We start from the raw sequence: 21,131 nt of genomic DNA, 5'->3' as shown, positions 1-21,131 counted from the left end.
CTAGCCCAGATCAACAATATAAACTGTGACAATAATTGTGTTACATTTTCTTATATATCAAGCAATGGGAAATCCCAAGTATTAATAGCCAAATGTGATCTTGGGAATTCCCAAGCCTTAATTATAACATTAACCTTTCTCATTACATCACTTCCTTAGGGGAATTTCATTACATCATTTTTCCTTTACAACCTCAGGGGGTTTCCAAATATTCCAAATTAGATATGATTCAACTTGTTTTGCTCAATTTGAGAGGGGAATTCCCCCAAAATGTCATCACTCATGTAACTTTGTAAACAAAGATAAATCATCAAATTAAATTACTGAGGGCACATCACAGTATGTAATAGAAAGAGCTGATGCAGTTCCATGACGTGATGAGATTAAAATAATTGAGACTAGAAATGTAAAAAAATGACTTGTGTATTTGAAAGATATAAAGATTCAGGACGTGGCGGGACTATCATAATTGTCGATAAAAATGCTAAATGTATAAATTATAATTATTATTCTGTATTAGGCCCGCCCTAAATGTTATCTTCAGTAGATAGCGAAAAAACCTGAAACATCAAAATTATATTAAAAGACTTTCCAAATTAATTGATACGTATTAATAATTGGATGACAAAAAAATATGCTAAATGCTAAATCTTTGGTACAGGCCTTCCACGGTATCTTCAGATCAGCAGATAGCAAAAAAATATGAATCACCCAAATTATACCAAAACAAATTCCTAAAACGCGTTCTGTGGTGCGCATTAATTAAGAAAATAGTGAATATTTAATTCTGCTATATAAAAAAAAGAGGCTAAAATGACGGCAGCTGATTCAAAAAAATGAAGTTCCACGACGTGATGAGGTTAAGATATAAATGCAAAAGGTGACATATAGTAAAAATATATTATGAAGATTCAGGACATGGCGGGGCTATCATTCATAATTATGCTAACCGTACATAGCTAGCCAACTCCCCGTGTTAATTGAACGGAGATTTGACCGAAAATATTGGTAACGGACCGCTCACTTCTGAAGGATGCCACAAAAAAACGGTACAAGCTACATTTAAAGTATTCTCTGAAATTCTAGAAAATATAGTTTTGTAACATGTCCTAAATTTTTAGCTAATTTGGGTGTTTGGAAGTATTCGCACTTTTGTGTTTTAGGAAGGATATGTAAACGACAGATAACACCAAAAAATATGAAGAAATTATTTCCAAACCGTGTTAAGTCAACAATCATTATGTTGCTCATTTTCAAGAATGCTGGTTAACAATAAGCAGACTATTGTCTCATTTCGTGAACAAAGGCCCACATACCATTGTTACCTTGCGTTTCCTTTATAATCGGTTACCCAACTGAAACTATGAGCTCATTGCGATATCGCACAGGTAAAACAAAAACATGTGTACAACCAGAGAAGATCTGGTTTAATCAGTTGAGCTGTTTTCAATGAGTGTTATCTTGGTTTAATAGCTTTTAATGGGGTTTAAGTCCTGCAAAGGTCGTGGTGAATTCTACTGTAAACATGAATGCATCATGGTTACATGAGATTCACGCCAACAGAGTCATATAGGCATATTAATAGCATACTGAGTTGAATAGACCAAATTGACGGCAACTGATAAAAACTCTCATACATCGGCAAAATGCCTCAGTTCCACCCAGCTCTTCACTTTATTTTCGGGATCAGCCCATACATAGGCTCCCGAGGCTCAGTCGCAAAATGTGAGATGAGAACCGGGGAATTTTCTACAAGGAAAAATTTTTTTAATCCATAGCCTAAATCATGTATAGAAGGGCTGCCGATGATCTTTTAAAATGAATTTGGTTTATTTTTTTTAACTGGCTTTTTAACAAAGGCACAGGGCGGGGGGATTTCTTTCGTTTTAGCTTATTATTTTGGCTTAAAATGGCTAGAAAAATTTCGTTTTACTAATATTATTTTATAATTATACATTTTGCCAAAGAAATTAAGAATAGGCCCGGAAATACGACGATACTCTCGAAGAGAGGAATGTACTCTACTCACCTGTAGAAGAAGAAGAAATATTTTTATTAATTGATAGCGACTGTATGCCGAGACTAACCTTTCTATTTTGCAGCTCGTGGTTTTGGTTTACAATCACAGCTCGTCATCAATCAGTTTTTGAACGTATTTTAAAATTTCAGAAGCAATTTAAGACTGAAATGTGCGTTTTTTGTTGAAGTTAAACTTAAAAAACGATATACAAGACATGCATGAAGGTTTGTAATTCTTAAAATTTAAAGAAACATATAACAAAGGGTTACACACTCATGATCACTGATTTATCAGCTGGTGATGTTCATGATATTTTTGTTTTGACTGTAAAAAGTGTAAGTGTACATTGTAAGCTTAAGGGGGTATTACACCCTTGGCCAATTTTGGGCCTATTTTTGCATTTTTATACGAACTGCGCTTTGCGTTTTGCGTGAAGATGCATGCTTTTGTGAATTTATGCGTGCGTAAGTTGGAACTTTATTGACTCGCGCAGTAACAAAAACCGAATAATTCCCGCCTAATAAGAGCCGATCATAGTATAGTAACTTAAGTAAGCTAAATTAAGTGGTACTACACCCCTCGCCCTGGCACCCCTGCCCAATTTTGTGCCTATTTTTGCATTTTTCTCAAAAATTATAGTGCATTGGTGACAAGTAAGATATGTATATTATAGGGGCAAGGACTACAACTACTGCACTGAAAATTCAGCAATTCAAGGCAAGTAGTATAGTAACTTATGGTCACGCGTCTTAGGCTAATGAAAGTCAATTCCCAGTTTCCCGTTACATTATTTTTCATGACTGTGTAGGTGACCATTTCATTATTCATTATTCATTATTTTATACCATTTCATTATTGCATCTGTTACAGGTGTAAACCAATAAATACCCATGTATACATGTGATAAATCACAGTTTGTAGTTTTACAGATGTAGTTTACAACCACATAAGGCCAAATAAAAAATAAAACATGTTTCACGTCCCCTCCCGCTTCCTTTTTTGAGGTTTCTTCATTTTTATTTTTATTTTTTGTTTTTCAGTTATAACTTTTCAAAAAATATGTCTAGGAAGTAGAGATGCTTTCTATAGACTTGCTAATATACAAGAAACACTTTTATAAGATTTTGTGATAGTTAGAGGGGGCCTATCTCTCAGAACAACAAATAAAAAGAGGCCTCCTCCTTTTTCCAGGCATTATTGTATATGCTAAAACAGCTCTAATTATGGGTATTTACAACGATTTTGCGATCAAAAATAAAAAGCCCCCTCTTTCTCCTTTTTTTCAAAAACCCGGATGTGAAACATGTTTTTGATTTTACTTGGCCTAAAGGTGATTGTAGCCTACAACTATTATCAAAAGTGTCACAATATTTTTTACGAGATGAGATCAGAGCAGATCAAAAACTGCGGACAGAGAATTGAGTAGGTATTCATTAATAATTCATTATTAACCATATACCGTATTGGTCCGAGTATAGTCCCACCCGTTTTTTATGTGAAAATTTTTCACAATTGGGGGTGGGATTATACTCAATTTCAAAAAAAAAAACATTTTTTTTTTTTTTAAGTTTATTTTTTCGGTGTTGGAGTGTCCCTGGACCTAGACCTAGATGCTAGGATCATTCATGGTTGACCTAAAAAAAAAAAAAAAATCCAAGATATTTTGTATTTTTAATATGAAAATTGATACTTTGTTTTCATGTCATACTCTATTAATGATTTCAAAATGCATTCAAATTCAATGCATTTTGAAATCATTACCAATAGAGTATGACATGAAAACAAATTATCAATTTTCATATTAAAATACAAAAATATCTTGAATTTTTTTTTTTTTAGGTCAACCAGGAATGATCCTAGCATCTAGGTCTAGGTCCAGGACACTCCAAAACCCAAAAAACTTATGAAAAAAAAAAACATTTTTTTTTTTTTTTTTTTTACAATTTCTGAATTTTTCTAAAAATGGGGAGGTGGGATTATACTCGAACGTGGGACTATACTCGGACGAATACGGTACTATGCTCCTACTGCAAAGAAAATCCCTGAAAATCAACAGAAAGAGATTTATGATATATTTAAAACCACAATTATTTATTTGTATGTTAAAGTTTGTTAGAATCAACATTTTATTCAAAATAATGAAATATTTGGCCAGCAATTGGTTTTGAGCGGAGTAGGGTAACAGGAAACTGGGTATCAACTTTCATTAGCCTTATGGTGGGACTACAAAATACCTGGTGGCGTTACATTTTTCTCTCCTCTTTCTGATTTAACTTGTTGTCACTAAGCTATTCTTGGTCCAATTGCATCAAGTTTGGGCTCATTATACAGCTTGATTATTCTCATTTTCAAATATGTTTCACAATTTGGAATTCAAATTCGTTTAATTAGTGAAAAATATTTAAATGTTAACGAAGGTAAACCTGGTGGATAAGTGGTAGAGGATAAGTGGTAGAGGAGTATGTACAATCTCTATGGCAAATGCTTTGAAGACATGATATCTTTTTGAATTTTAATTATATCATTGTCAAATTGTGTGCTATACTGTACATGCAAATCATACCTCAAATGAAAGCTTGTTTATTCATTATTCATATTCGGCTATTAATTTTATCTAATCGTGTTTACAAGAATTCACTGAGAACCGCAAGTCACAAGAACCACAATTTTTTTTATTCACTTACACACAAATGCCAAAATTTTCAATCACAACATGCGTTTTGGCTTTCAATTGTTGTATCTTGAGAATTATACACCCTAAGATAGAAAAAGTATACATTTTTGGACAGCTTTTTACCCCAGGAATCTAAATATGCAGTTAAAATAAATGTAGGATACACAATATATATTTTCAAAATTGTAATCAACATTTTGTGCATGAAGTTACGTGGTCGCATGTCATAAGTTGGGTATGCAAAAAGGGTGGAGGGATTACACTTTTCTGAAAATTGTGATACAAATTTGATTGGCTTTCCGTAACCCCATATCCTACAGCAGTGGTTGATACCTCATTTTAAGCCTAATTTTATACTCTTTCAATCTACTGAAGCATATAATTATACATTATTCAGTAAAAAAATCACATCAGTTGAAATGAAAAATGCCAGGGGTGGAGGAGCAGGCGGATGTGGAGCAGGCGGATGCGGGAGTGTGCAATAGGGCCTATGTGAAATTTCACATGTCAGCATGTCATAACTACTGGTTATTTTTTCAAATCTAGTGAGGGTTTGATATATTGACAGCTTTGAATGTTGAATTTGTACAACTAAAACAATTACTGACTACTTAAGGTGGTACTACACCCCCTGATAAATTTTGTGACTAATTTTGCATTTTTCTCAAAAAGTAACTACAAAATTACTACATTTTGTGTACACACTGGTAACAAAAGTTATGTATATTATTGGGGCAATCACTGAAATTTCAGTGATTCAAGACAAAGGGGTTCATTATATAAGTTAAAAAATGAGGTACATTCTAGCGGTACCTCTTTTATCATAAATAAAGTATACCGCTTGTCTCGAGTCACTGAAATTCCAGTGTAGTAACTTGATTCCTAATACTCCTATAATTTACATAACTTTTGTTACCAATGTGTTATTATTTTTTGAGAGAATGAGAGAAATAGTCACAAATTCATCAAGGGGTGTAGTACCACCTTAAATGGTTATAATGTTCCATTTTTTTAAAATTTTTAATGAAATCCTAGTTGAATTTCAGTATATTTAGCAACATGCTAATGTACATTTCTCTTCTTGATATTCATTTCCTTTTATAATAGAATAACCATCTCGCTAATTACTCGTAAAAAGGTCATTGACCTTCACAATGTAATTAACATACGTACAATTATTTTAAATAGTTCATTTGAAGCATTAATGTATTGAGACCATATCCTCCAAATCTGATGACATTCTTGCATAAAATAAACATTTTACAGTCATTTTTGTAATTGATGTCCGATTTGAGAAAAACGCATTTGAAAATTGAGATTTACATAGACACCTGTGTATTAATTAATTGGTAATTAAGCATTATCTCAAAAATTAAGCATGTGATAAGGTTAAAAATGGTGTTAATTATTAGATGTTGTCAATATACAACATATCCAAAAATACATTTTTTGTCATTTTTGACCATGTAATGGAAATTGTACCCAACTTATGACATGTGACCACGTATATTTTCGCACCCTGTATCACCACTTTGGTCAATCATAACATAGCAAAAGTATACATTTTATTAAAGCTCATAGTGTGGCCTGTCACAAAATTAGATTTCATTTGAGGTATTCCATACCAGTAGCAAATGCAATAAATAATCAATTTACTAGTAAAATTAAATTTTTTCATGATATCACCCTATATATTTTCTTACGCACCCTATATACCAACTTCAATTTTGCATAGTTGGATTCCTTGGAACATAAGCTTTCCAAAAATGTATAGTTTTGCTGGTGTGAGATGTATAGTTTTAGATATGTATCAATTTTAGTGAAAAGGAAGACAAACGATCAAAATCAGTGCTTGTAACGCAAATGTGCCCCACCATATGACACATGACCTTATTGATTTATTGATTAAATATCGGTTTTCCCTCATTTTTGAATGTAACTCCACAATTGTTGTCTGTGTTGAAATAAAATTTCCAGTGCAGTAGTTGTAGTCCTTGCCCCTATATAATATATATCTTACTTGTCACCAATGCACTATAATTTTTGAGAAAAATGCAAAAATAGGCACAAAATTGGGCAGGGGTGCCAGGGCGAGGGGTGTAGTACCCCTTAATTTAGCTTACTTAAGTTACTATACTATGATCGGCTCTTATTAGGCGGGAATTATTCGGTTTTTGTTACTGCGCAAGTCAATAAAGTTCCAACTTACGCACGCATAAATTCACAAAAGCATGCATCTTCACGCAAAACGCAAAGCGCAGTTCGTATAACTGCTGCGCCCAGCTGTGTGTACGCTGTTCTATTTCAATCCACGATGTTGCAAGTTGCAAGTTGAACCAAAATGAACTTGCACCAGCTATAGTTTTTGGCAAGGTTCTTCAGTGGTCTGGTCTGGTGATTTGGTTTGTGATTGTCACTGTTTACGTATAAAATATGGAAGTGGGGTTCTACTAAAAACTAGTACTAGTCCTATAATAATCATATATATATACAGTACCTATTCTGTTGGTCGGCATGACGTCACTTGTGATAGATAGCTTCTTCCCATTGGCAATGCCATTGGTCGCTTTTAACAAGATTTGGCCGTTCCATCTCGCCCCCTCGGACACGAAGGGCACACTTACCATTGCACTTAATGGGGCAAATCACAAAACATGTCATAAAATAAATGCCTCTTGATGAAACTATTCCAAATGTTCCATTTTTTATAGCGCATAAAATTATTTAGTTTACCATCAGTTTTATATTTTCCAATTGTGTATCATTTCACTCCAAATTGTGTGCCCAGTGCATGGACAGCCTTGTGGCCATAACTGCTTGCTTTCACTATCTCTTCCATAGGCACTCAGTGCACGATTTTTAGTGAAAATTGTAGCGAGCGTATTTTATTTTTTGGTTAAATGTTGTATGTTGTAACTTTAGGCCGAGGACACTGCACCTCACGCTCTGCGTTTAGCAGTGTCCTCATCCATCTCATTGACGTTTTTCATAAAAATAGTTGCTTTTTCCATTATATTATTGTATATAAAATACATCCTTATTGTAACTCATTGTATCATAATTATATTGTTGTATATGGATGGATGAAATAAATTGATTGATTGATTGAAAAGTTATAACTGAATTTAATAAAATAAAAAAACTGTGAAGTGGCTTAAAAGGAGAAAACGGAAGTGAACAAGAAACATGTTTTACTTTTTACTTGGCCTAATGCACAAAGTACATGGATAGGAAAATAATAACTGCCACATATGATCTGAGGAGAGTTCATACTTTTGAACGTAAATCTTGATATTATGCTGATCACTGTTTTACTTAGGCTCTGGCAGTGTCATTTTTGCGCCATTAATTATTCATGAGGTCTGCCAATTTTTCGTTGTCAAGTGACATCATTTTCAAGTAAGTCTATGTAAAGTTATTTTTTTCATTACTTCCTTGGTCTGTGCTGTGCACCAAGTGTACACAAGCAAAAACACAGAGGTGATAAACAATCATGCTGATTCGCTGATCAACGATCTTGACAATAAGATGGTTGATGCATTGGTCGTAGGCACGTAGAAGGGGGAGGAGACCTCTCACCTCGCCACTAAAACTAGAAGATTCTATGGAAGGATGTGGAAGAATAGACACCCCTACAAACAAAACATATTTCCTTAGCCAAGAGTGGGAAGGGGTTCTTCTGAGTATGGTCGCAGTTTATTAACACAGGGTGTCACCAATGTCCATTTGTGAGCATACCTACTTGCATATATACAGAGAAAAAATCCCTTTAGCCAATTTGTTTGCTCCCTTTCTTAATTTAATGAATTGTTACATATGGTTAGTTTATCTATATGGCCATGAGTTTGGAACTCGCATCTTTTGTGTACATCCTAACTTTTTAATGCATATACACCGTCAAAACTTTAAGTCAACATAAGTTCATAAATATTCACCCAACCATATAAAAAGTAGGTATTTTCTGAAGGGAAATTGTATGCGAATTGAAGGGAAATTGTATGCGAAATCTGTATATGCCATTTTAAAAAGTGTAGGAGCTAGTGTTTCAACTTAAAAGTTGTCAAGAATCAAAATGTCAAGAATCAAAAGTTGTCAAGAATCAAAATGTCCATGGATTTAAAACAAGTTTGACAGCTGATCAAAACAGCTGTCAAATGTTTACCTGGGAACCAAGGGAGAACAGTGCCAGTGCATTGATTGGTCACCCCAGGTTAAATAAGAAATAAATAAATAAATAAATAAATAAAAACATACTATTTTCACATTCAAGTTTGATGTTCTTGCACAATGCAGTTTCCAAATGTTGATACAATGTCTTCAAGTAAAACCGGATCAACTGGCCGTCGGAGACGATCAAGACGTCACATCACTCTGCCATCTGGAGAAGGGGCAGATAGCAGCCAAGATGAGTCATTGGAGGTGTTACAACCATTGGATGTGACTCAAATCAGGTACACTGAAATCAAACACTTGAAAGACATGCTCAGTGCAAACCATTTACAAATCACAAACATAATGATATGCCCATGCTTTGCAAACCATGCTGCTTTACAGATGCACATAAATACTCCACAAAAAGTAACTCAGCCATAAGCCCATTCGCTACTTGCACGGTTCCGCCATTATGCACTATGTGCGGGGAGAGCCTCGAACTGGCAGCATACATGAATGGGAATTGAACTAGTCATAACGTTCTGTGTAAGGTTACATAATTCTTCCTTTCATGTATGCTGCCAGTTCGAGGCTCTCCCCGCACATAGTGCATAATGGCGGAACTGCAAGTAGCTTAATAGCTTCAGAACTATTAAACACATTCACAAATGTTTTAACATAGAAAGAAAAAATAAAGATGGTTTATACACACACATATTAAAGAACAAAATCCATGACTTAAAGAACAAAATCCATGACTTTAAAGTTGCACTATAACATACATGTATTATGTACAACAATTAATGCATCATATGCATGGTTATTAAAATGCAAGCATTGTGGCATGTAAGATCCAACATTATCATTGCATTGAATTCAAATCAATACAATAGACTTAATATTACCCTTTTTTATCCTGTGCATCTCCAACCAGAGGGGTGTGTTATTGTTTCCCTTATTTGGAGTCTTAATGTTGAAAACTTCTATAAACTTGTGATATAAATCATAATTTTGTCCAATCTATAAAAACAGGGCCCAATTTGAGAAAACTCCTGGTAGACTACCCATTGCTATGACGCCAATGAGGACTCCAGCAAGGAATGGTAAAGTAACCGCCATTGATCCTCTACGAGACAGACTACAATCTGAAGATGATATCATCAATGGAGAGAAACAGATCAGTCCTGGATTGAAACAACTCAGGCAGACACCAGGTAAACATAATCTTTCCCCCAATTTTGAAGCTGGATAAAGTTGTACATTTAAATTACCGTACTCTTGCTTCTATTGAATAGTCGGGGACATGTTGTATTAGTATGCATTGCTAGCTGTTCAATAGAAGCAAAAGTAATTAAACATACAACTTTGAAACTCTTTGACCAAAAGACTTAAAAACCACTTAGAAATAACTTTTCTAGTTTCTTTAGTAGCAGTATTTCTGTGGTTTCCAATCATGAATAACAAGTAATTTAGGGTGTAATTTAAGGTTTTTTTCTTCACTTTGTAAGAAAAAAAAACCCCATTTTTTTGTTTTTGCATGTTTGAGGAAAATCACATTTTTTTTAAATCGAGGTGCCTTTTTTGGCTTCCAAAATCATGTTTTCCTTGGGAGCTTAAGGTAAACAGCTGACCACCAGAATCAGTGTCTCATAAATAGCCAGAAATTAATGTGCACTGTCATTTTTGGGCTATTCCAGTCAAAATCCATACCCCCCCTATGAAAGACATGACCTCAATCTTCCACACAGGGAATGTGAATTTCAAATGAGTTACCTGAATGGGCAACTCCATTTAAAGTCTACACCCGCTGATGTGCCAATTATAATCAACTTTATAATTCTAGATAATATCTCAATATTCCAAGCATTGCCAATTCACCCTGATGGTTTCCAAATGGAATCACCCATTCCTGTCCTAAATTTAAACTTAACTCCATATATGGGCAATATATTGCCTTTCTTACAGCATTGTTCAGTGCCTATGATTTATCAATATCCGTGATATAATGAGTACAGCCAATCAAAACAAAGATTTGATTTAGATCTCTTGGCAATTTTAAGTTTAATCCGCTTCTGCTCTACTGGCTATTCTTACCACGTCTCTGAGGTTACAGCCCACTAGTCCGAAGGCCCGCCAGTCCGAAGGTTCGCTAGTCCGAAGGTTCGCTAGTCCGAAGGTCCGCTAGTCCGAAGGTTCTCTATTCAATTCTAAATAAGGTCCGCTAGTCCGAATTTTTAACAAGGTTCGCTAGTCCGAATTTTAAATAAGGCTCGCTAGTCCGAATTATATATAAGGTTCGCTAGTCCGAATTTAAAATCATGTCCGCTAATTCAATTTGATTTAGGGTTCGCTAGTCCGAATTATAAATAAGGTTCGCTAGTCCGAATTTTAAATAAGGTCCGCTAGTCCGAATTTAAGAAAGAAAGAAAGAAAAAAAGAAAGAAAGAAAGAAAGAAAGGAAGGAAGGAAGGAAGGAAGGAAGAAAGGAAGAAAGAAAGAAAGAAGGAAAGAAAGAAAGAACTTGTTGTTGTTTTGAATTATTTCCATTACCATTGAGGCGATGGTGTATATTTGATTGCAATTTCATTCATTCTGCAAAACCTACATCAGTAATTTTTAAAAGGAATAAATATTCAAATACTTTAGAAAAACAGCATCTAGGCCTATACCATGTATACTTTTTGTGTCTTTAGAACATAAATATACAGTTTTCATCGATTTGGAAACTTATTGGGTTACTTGCATTGTTTCCTTTCTGAAAATGTATACTTTTATGTACTTGCCATCATTACTTTTAAAGAAACAATGCAAAACATGAACAATGTTGTGAACCTGTGTGCACAGGTAACACGCTATATTTGATCAAACACCTCCAATACATTTTGAGACCGGTGTATGGTGGCGCTGATCAGGTTCTTTAAAGAAAATTCAGACTAGCGGACCTTATTAAGAATTCGGACTAGCGGGCCTTATTTATCATTCAGACTAGCGAACCTTATATAAAATTCGGACTAGCGGACCTTATTTAAAATTCGGACTAGAGCACCTTTTTTTGATTCGGATTAGCGAACCTGATTAACAATTCGGGCTAGCGAACCTTTTAATAAATTCGGACTAGCGAACCTTCGGACTAGCGAACCTTCGGACTTTTTTTTTTCGGACTAGCAAACCTTTTTGCGAATTCGGACTAGCGACCGTCACGTCCTCCATTGAAATACGTGTTCGGACTAGTGAACCTTCGGACTAGCGAACCTTCGGACTAGCGGTCCTTCGGACTAGCGGGTACTCGCCGTCTCTGATTGGCTTAGCATGATATACTGTAATAGTGGTAATTTTCGCGAGGGTTTTATTTTCACAGATTTCACGAATGGATTCAGATTCAGATTAAATTTATTTCAAATTCGTGGCCCATAGGCCAAATTACATGAATTATTACATTTGCAATGTTTACATTAAAAGACATAAAAAATATACATGAAAACACCATAAAATTACTCAAAGAAATTAATTGCACTTGTTGAGGCAAAATCTCACAGTCACACAGCTCACACACTCCTACATCTTCTCCACACACACCTTACATACACACACACCCCTTACATACACTCACACCCGAACTATCAGCCCTCCATGTACACACCCCACACATACCACAGATGCACTAAAGAATTTAATTTAATAAAACAGCAATTAATAAATAACATAACAAAATATTGCACATAAATATTTGGACCAGCCAAATTATAAGGGACAAATTCAATGGAGTGCCATCCGCGAAATTAACACCTCGCGAATATGTATAATGTATTGCAAGTATAGGGCAAGACTAAGCAATCGCGAAAATAACAATGTCTCTCTCACTCCAATTCGCGAAAATAACTGTACGCGAAAATTACCACTTATACAGTAGTCCTCTTTGTAACCAATTTTATGTTTTTATGCAATAATTAATGATGGATCTTTACAGGTAGGGCTTTACAAAAACAAAAAATATTGGAGCAGAAATTTCATGCAGCTAAATCCAAAGTGAGCAGTGCAAATGTTGGGGGTGGCATCAGTGTTTGGCCCGAGATGGAAGATATGAGATTAACAAGCAAAGAAGTATGGGGACTGGTGTTGATTTGTATTGGTCTCACTGTTGGTGTTTATGTCGGCTTCCAGATCATTCATGGTGAGTATGCTATCAAAGGGGTGAGTAATCGTTGGGCAGGAAAAGCTTCCTATGTGTCATTGGCCCCTGAACATGTTTAAAGCAAAACTTTCTATGTAACCTCTTGAAAGTTTTGTTTTAAACATGTTCAAAGGCCACAAATACATAGGAGTTTTTCCTGTCCAACACCGGCATGCTATCAAAGGGATGGGATGGAGTTGCTGAAGGATGACATACTGGACTATTCCAGTTGAAATCCATGTACCCCCTATGGAAGACATGATCTTAATCTCCCACAAAGGGGTTGAAGATTTCAAATGGAGTCACCTATTCAGGTAACTCACTTGAAATCCACACTCCCTGTGTAGAAGATTTAGGTCATATATTCCATAGGGGGTGTATGGCTTTCAACTGGAATAGTCCAATAGTGAGTAAAACACAATTCACTTGGTTTTGTCAAGCAAAAATAAAAAAATGTATGATATTTTGAAGTTGTAGGATTTGTGTATTTATTGCTGTATTTTTGTCTTTTTGTAACCAGGTGCTCTCATGCTCCGTTTGGATCACTACAACCTTCTGTTGAAATCCTTCTCATCAAATCATGAAATAGACTCAAGAAATCAAGATAGTTTCAACACATCAGTACTACATTGGCATATGGAATTCACCAACCTCATGGTAAGCGGAACTCTATATCCAGTCAATCAGCAAGCCAATTGGCTATTTCTGTTGAAATCCATACACCCCCTATGGAACACATGGCTTAATCACCCACACAAGGGATGTAGATTTCAAATGGAGTTGCACATTCAGGGGAAACCCAACTGAAATTCACACTTCCTATGTGAAAGATTAAGGTCATGTCTTCCATAGGGGTGTGTGGATTTCAACTGGAATAGCCCAATAGATGCTAAGAGGGTGGGAATTCTGCCAGAAAATGCATATTCTTCTCTGAAGAGTGAAAGAAACTATTAAAAGGCACAGATTGATTTACCTTCCTGTTCCACAAGAAAAGTACTTTTAAGTCAAGTCTTTTTAGGTGCTATTTCCCTTTTAATCTGGACCAAATCCCCAGTGACTGGGTTTTGCCTCATCTTTCTTCTTCTTGTAGGGGTGCCATGTGTATGAATGTGTAATGTACAAATACGTTTCTCACATATTTAAAGGGGCACTCTGTGATCCACAGTCTAATCCCACCAATTTACTCCAAAAAAGTTTTCTTGCAAATTCTGTTGTTTGACGAAAGACATTGTCCAATTTGTATCAATTTGTATTTGCTGTGGATAGCCAATAATTACAACACAGTGACCTATGGAGCACAGCAATACATACAATTATGCATGATTCACAAATTCAATGTCTGAATCAACTGAAATTTTGGAAATAAGCATTTTTCTTGATTAGCTGTTGAACCATACTATGCTGCTCCAAGAAAGTATCCTTACACTTGGAAAAATAATCACAATTTCAAAACTGAACCATATTGGGGTAAATTTGTTTTTTTAATAGATTCTAATCCGGCACATTTTGACATCCCGTTGAATCCAATGTGACTTCAAGAAGCAAAGTTACAAGCATTTGATTCAAAAGTGACACACTGGCCTATTCAAAACTCCACAGACTAGACATCTGGTTTGAGAGTGGTAAATGGCTAATTTGTGTGTGCCTTTGATTTAAAACAAATTGAACAAAAGAAAACTGACTGAAACAAAAGAGCTGGCAAATAAAATGCAAGTTATAAAAAGTACAGAGAAGTAAAAACTGAAATAAATATTGCTTTAAATAAAGCTTCATTGAAGAAACTGTGTAGTCTCTTTGTTGCGCTTCTTTGAATCTTTTTGCGCCTCGTATAGGCCAATTTGTCACTTTTAAAACTGGACCTTCGTCTATTCAATTGCTTGTAACTTTACTTCTTGAGGTCACATTGGATTCAATGTGGTGTCATAATGTGTAGTATTAGATAGTGCATCTATTACAAAAACAAATTTATCCCAATATGGTTCAGTTTTGAAATTGTGATTATTTTTCCAAGTGTAAGGATACTTTCTTGGTGCAGTATATAAGAAAAGGATGCTAAAATCATAAAATATCCCTTGGGGTCATAATATGTCTTTTCTATGGCTATCATCTCACAGGATTCTATTCATCAAGATTTTGATGTTGATTGGTATGAAGTTCCGATGCAGTACCAGCTACTTGTGGTGCTCTATCTGGCTGGAATTGGAGTGCTGTTGTACTTTCTCATCGATAACATGTTTGCCAAAAATAAACTGACGCCTTGGAGAATCAAGAACTGGTAAGATGATAATGGGCTATTCAACTGAGCTCATACACCCCTATGGAAGACAAGACCTTAATCTCCCACACAAGGAGTGTGAATTTCAGATGGGATTACCTGAATGGATGACTCTATTTGAAATGTACATGGGTGTGTGTGAGATCAAAGTTATGTTTTCCATAGGGGGTGTATGGATTTCTGCTAGAATAACCCATTAAGGTAGAAACATCGGCTACGGTGTCATGCACAGATTTGGTTTAAAATGATACAGGATGTGTAGTTGGGTGAGAAAAACTTGCCTGCCAAGTTTTAATTTTTGCCAACAAAGCGTTTTTGAGTTATGCCATTTTTTATCATTAGAAAGCCCCATTGACTTTGCACATAAAGTGGTTTTGACACTAAGCCTCGCTCACTAAAATTGGTAAAAGTTTGAAAATGGATACTATGTTTAAATATTATTTTTCTCCTTTCTATCCCATTTATAGAACTGCTTTTTGGATCTTTTTATTACAAAAATGTTACCAAATAATATTAGTGACTTTTTTCCAATATATTGGTCAGTAATATAGGGATATTTGAAGGTAATGTTAGTACTTGCTCAAATTTTCTTGATTTGATCTAGAAACACTGAATGACCCAATTTCATAATTATTGTCTGAGCTAACCATAGGGCCAATTTTAACAAACAAGGTGTCATATGAAAGGTTATTAAATTTAGAAACTTTTCTCGCCAGCTTTTTTAATAAAGTGTTTCTATTTTAAGTTATGGGTGTTTCTAGATTTCCCTAATTTAAAAATAGAAAAAATGATTTTTCTCAAAAAATAAACACTTTATCCAAAAAATCTGGCGAGAGAATTTAGATATTAGGCTTATTAACCACCCCACAAACTATGGAGACCATATCACATTCCCTCTAGGCTAGCAATAATTATTAGTAGAAAAAATTAGGGAATTTTCAAAAAATAAAGAAAAACACAAGAATTGTTTAAATTTTCATGAAACATTAAAAATCAGTGGAGTAAAGACTTATCTTCAATTGGTTATATATTTGAAATGGATACATAATTCTGATTTGAAATAGTGGCTATTTTCCTGCATGGGTCTATTATCCGATGCTCCTACCTTAAGAACAAACAATTGAGTGATCAAATTAACACACAAACAAATATACACATCAATAAACAAACAAATTAAACACTTACATTGATCAAGTGAATCATTTCTGTTTTAGTTGGACATTTTAGTTAATTAACATGGGATAATGTTTTCAGAATATTTGTGGTATTTCTTAATCAGTATTATAAGTCGAAATGTTTGGATTTTTGTAATTCTCCTATATATAAAACAGTACTTTAGATGATTTATTACAACATTTCTAGGAGTGTTCCATTTATTTGTGAGTCAATGATAATGACAGTTTGTCAAGATACATATTTGACTATTGTTTGTTCTCAACTTTACAAAAATGTAGACAACTTAAAACAAGCACAGGGTAACAGACTCACTCTCTCAGTAACAGAGCCATGGGAATAAGCAGAGGGGCAGTGCCCCTCCAGAAAGCACCAACAACAAAAAATCAGCAAATTTTTAACAGATCATTTTTTACCTATAAAGAGCATTTACCCCCATTGGCCAACCTGCACAAGTACTGGATTATGTTCCTTTAGTTTGAACACCTGTTGCCACAATAATAACTCCAATGTTTTGCTTGATTCCAGGGTGTCCATATTAGTTGTGATAGGGTGCTGGAGTGTTCTAATTGTCGGACTTTTAGTGAAAGCACAGAGATTGGAATATCTGGTTGAAAGCAATGTCCACAGTCTTAGCAGGAAATTAGTAAGTACATGTATAGTTTCTTGCTGGAATTAGATAAGGGACAATGTATTTATTATAAACCAAGGCACAAAGTTGGAATATCATGATCATCTAGTAGCCAAGGCACAAAGATTGGAATACCATGGTCATCATGCTCACAATCTAACCCTAGAACTACGAAGGGGGTGTACCAACCCCCCTCAAGATTTTTTATCCGCCATAAAAAATGTGTGTGTTTACACCCAAACGACTTACTCATCGATCCATCCTTTGTGCTCATTTTACGGGGATAGAACTGGCCATCAAAAATGACCGGGGGAGGGGGTGAGGCCCACCATTGGTTTCTACAGTAAAATCAATGATATTTTGCTCTGGTAAAATTATTCCAAGAGCCACTGACTTCTACTAGTTAGGTTGAAATAGCCATTTCCTTTTATATTTAGGAAAAAATTCAGTGAAAATCGCATGTTCGTAGAATTTTATGCTGAAAAACAAATTTGCCTAGACTTTGGTATATAGCCAGAATTTCCCAACTTTGCATGGGCGCGCTCACATTATGACATCATAGCAACATTATGTGGGGAATGTTTGTATTTATTTTGGTATCACCGGATAGAGGAGACCCATAGCTCTTCATTGGTACCAAATATAACAGTATCTGACGTTTATAATTGAAAATTCGAGGGGAGTTGTAACAACTTTGTTGTAGTCCATGTTAGGCTAAAAAATCAGCTGATTGGCTTAATGTGATAAAAAATTAAGTTAGATAGGTCAGGATTCTCTGTGTTTGTAAAACACCACTATTGTTTTCAAATGCTAAATACACACAAGATATCATGAGATATTTAAAATGCATAGTGTATTGAAATTCTTGTTATCTTTAAACAGTCACCAACTACATGTACTTTATTCCACTTTTTGGGTTTTTTTGCGGCGTGCCGCACCCACCCTGTATTCTCTGACTATTGACCTACTTTTTCACATGCCGCAGTGTTGAGAAAATATTTGTGCCGGTTATATCCCAAACACCCACAGAGGTGATAGTTTACGGCGAGTTTTGTAATTATTACTTGATTTTGATATGTAAGTAATACGATAAAGTCGTCATAGGCAGTAATGTGTTTGTATTAAAAGAAATAACAAAAATAATTATTTAAGTAATAGAAATACTATTTGGAAATTGCAGATGTTTTTATTTGAACAGTACCAGTTCACCAGTTTTGCTAGTTTTCCTAATCTTTGGGCTAAATTAATAGCATCGTGAAAACCAAACAGTCAATTAATTTATGTCAACATTTCCTTGTTTGACATCGCATGCAAACATTATCTTATTTACATAATGGTTTTGACCTCGAGTCATGAGTGGTGATTCATTGTTTAGGCCAAGTAAAATAAATAACGTGTATATCGTCCCGCCCTCTCCGATTTTTGGAGATTTTCAAATATTTTAGTTATTTTTCCTATTTGCTTCCTTACTTTGTTTATAAAATTGTTGTGATGAAATGACATGTTTAGAAGTTCTTGGTTATCATTTATAAACACATTGCAAACACTTTCTTCAAGCTAGGGGTAGGGCTTTGGGGAAATAACAAAAATATTAGGGCCTCCCTGATTTTATGATGTGTTGACAAACATTTGCCATTGCAATTTTACACAGAAATGAATGGTAAAACAATAACACGATAACAAATAATAAGGACCTCCCTCACCAATTTTTGAAAAAGTCCGGACATATACATTTTTTTTTACTTGGCCTTAATTGGCATACTCCTCTAAATATTTTACCGCAAAGTCCTATGGTGGAGGGCTATTTTGTTGTGTAGTCCTACAAAGGTGGGTGACTAAAAAGTAGCCTGTTGGTACATGTTTTACCGTACAGTCCTATGGTGTGGGTTTTATTTTTTTATTTTGTTGTCCTAATACGATTACTCTTAGTTCGTTATTTATATAACTTCAAACACAAACCTTCTTAGTGATGTACCATTAGATTCTCAGGGTGGGGTAGGAAGTTTTTCAAAAAAAACAAAAAAACTTCACCCACTTCATGAGCAAAAAAAAAACTTTCCCCACCAACTATAAAAATAAAAAAAACTTTCCCCGACCCCAACTTCCTACCCCCCCTCTCAGTATCAAATGGTGCGTCCCTTAGTTTAATTCTTTCAATCAAAATTTCACTCCTCTGCTAATGATGACAAGTGATAATCGAAGTAATACTGCATATAGGCCAAAAACAAAAAATAAACATGTTTCACGCCCCTCCCTCCTTTTTGGAGGTTTCTTCAATTATATTTTTATATTTTGCAATTCAGTTATAACTTTTTAAAAATTATGTCTAGGGAGTTGAGATGCTTTCTATAGCCTTCTCAATATACAAGAAACAATTTGGAAGGTTTCGAGATCATTAGAGGGGGCCTACCCTCAGAACAACAAATAAAAAGAGGCCTCCTCCTTTTTGCAGGCATTATTGTGCACTCTAAAATAGCTCTAAATATGGGTATTTACATCGATTCTGCGATACAAAATAAAAAGGCCCCTCCTACTCCTTTTTTTCAAAAACCTGGACGTGAAACATGTTTTTTATTTTACTTGGACTTATCAATATGGAACTACACCTTTATCTTGACAATTCATTTGCTCGCCTCTATTCCTTTTAAAGGAATTTTTATTTATTGTGAACTTGACTTACTCATTCTTTCATTTCTCTTGACAATTTTTCATTTGCCCACCCTATTCCTTTTAAAGGAATTTTTATTAGAGCATAAACTGTATTTCAAATTTACACGAACTTTTTTGTCCCTCTTGATATAAATCAAAATATTCAGGGTTAGCAGTATATTTAGGGTAGGTCAGGTTAAGCCAGTCAAACAAGTATTTATTTAAGTATAAAAGGATATATATTGGTAAACACTTACGTCTATAGTATCTACCTTTTCTCTATCTCTCCAGAGTGACTTGGTTTTTGAGGACTTAGACCTGACAAAATATAACAACATACTTCTTCTATGGCGCACCTGCTGTCTGCCGCCTACAACTTTAGGAACACTTAGCATCATGGGTGTGTTCCAAGTGAGGGATGTGTCTTATTATGTACAGTACTACAGCTTGCCAGTGTTGACAGCATTATTGACACCTGTCATAAGACTTATAATAGCACTTAATGAAGTGTACGCTACACCGAAGCAGGCAAAGCTCAACATTTCCCAGTAGGATGTCAGCCTTATAACTCAACACCAAAGCTAAAAATGAACAGCTGCACTTTAAGATTATTAACTAATGTGTTCATGTATGGTACCACAAGTTGCGGATGGTAATATGTGACATGATCAAGGGGAATGAGTCAGATGTCGCTAATATTGTTTTTGAGATATTGGCAAAAACAGTGTTCAAATTCTTTTGTTTTATATTGTTTTTAGCCTTTGATAAATTGCTCATAACTTGTTAACCAGATGTGGGTGTGGTTTGATGGGGTTTGCATCAAAATGTATCATTCGTAAACTGCCAGAAAATGATGTAATAAACTTCTAATTGAAAATTGCCGACATGTGACTCATTGCCCTTGATCATGTCACATAATGGTTCATGAGTAGTAAACTATAATGTATTCATGTACTGTACCACAAGTTGCAGATGGTAATGTGCTTCATGAGTTGAGATACAGTTGCATTTTCTATTCAATTTTTCATTGACCCAATTTCAAAATAAGCTGAACAGTGCAGTGCACAGTGTTGACGACCTGTAAATAAATATTATTTTCCCTGCAATGAATCGCGTCTTAATACTCCGTTGGTGAGCGATGGGCGATTGGTATTTCACCGAACGCAAGAAAAGGAGCCCTATCTGATTGGCTAGAAACCGATCGCTAGATCGCTCAGTGATGAAGTACAAACTCAGATGTAGAGATGTATTCAATGCCATTTAAATCAATATTCTATTATTGACGCAAATAAAGAAAGTTCCATAGTGCCTCACTATGGTGCATTGTATTATAGATTTGTGATTTAAAATTCTATACAGCACGTGGATCTGAGCTGAATGGGCTTG

At 35.0% G+C, this 21,131-nt stretch overlaps 1 protein-coding gene across 1 annotated transcript; it reads left to right on the top strand.

The window, feature by feature from the left end:
* The first annotated feature begins 2,136 nt into the window (after positions 1-2,136).
* LOC140158312 (uncharacterized) lies at positions 2,137-20,305 on the top strand. The gene is made up of 8 exons (XM_072181414.1): positions 2,137-2,244; positions 8,988-9,145; positions 9,879-10,060; positions 12,814-13,017; positions 13,538-13,674; positions 15,132-15,292; positions 16,994-17,111; positions 20,037-20,305. The coding sequence occupies exons 1-8, from the start codon at positions 2,239-2,241 to the stop codon at positions 20,295-20,297; spliced, it is 1,227 nt and encodes a 408-aa protein (XP_072037515.1). The 5' UTR covers positions 2,137-2,238; the 3' UTR covers positions 20,298-20,305.
* The last annotated feature ends 826 nt before the right edge of the window (positions 20,306-21,131 follow it).

The sequence above is a fragment of the Amphiura filiformis genome, chromosome 8, assembly GCF_039555335.1.
Source record: "Amphiura filiformis chromosome 8, Afil_fr2py, whole genome shotgun sequence".
Classification (NCBI taxonomy): Eukaryota; Metazoa; Echinodermata; class Ophiuroidea; order Amphilepidida; family Amphiuridae; genus Amphiura; species Amphiura filiformis.
This window is presented reverse-complemented; position numbering and strand designations above follow the sequence as displayed.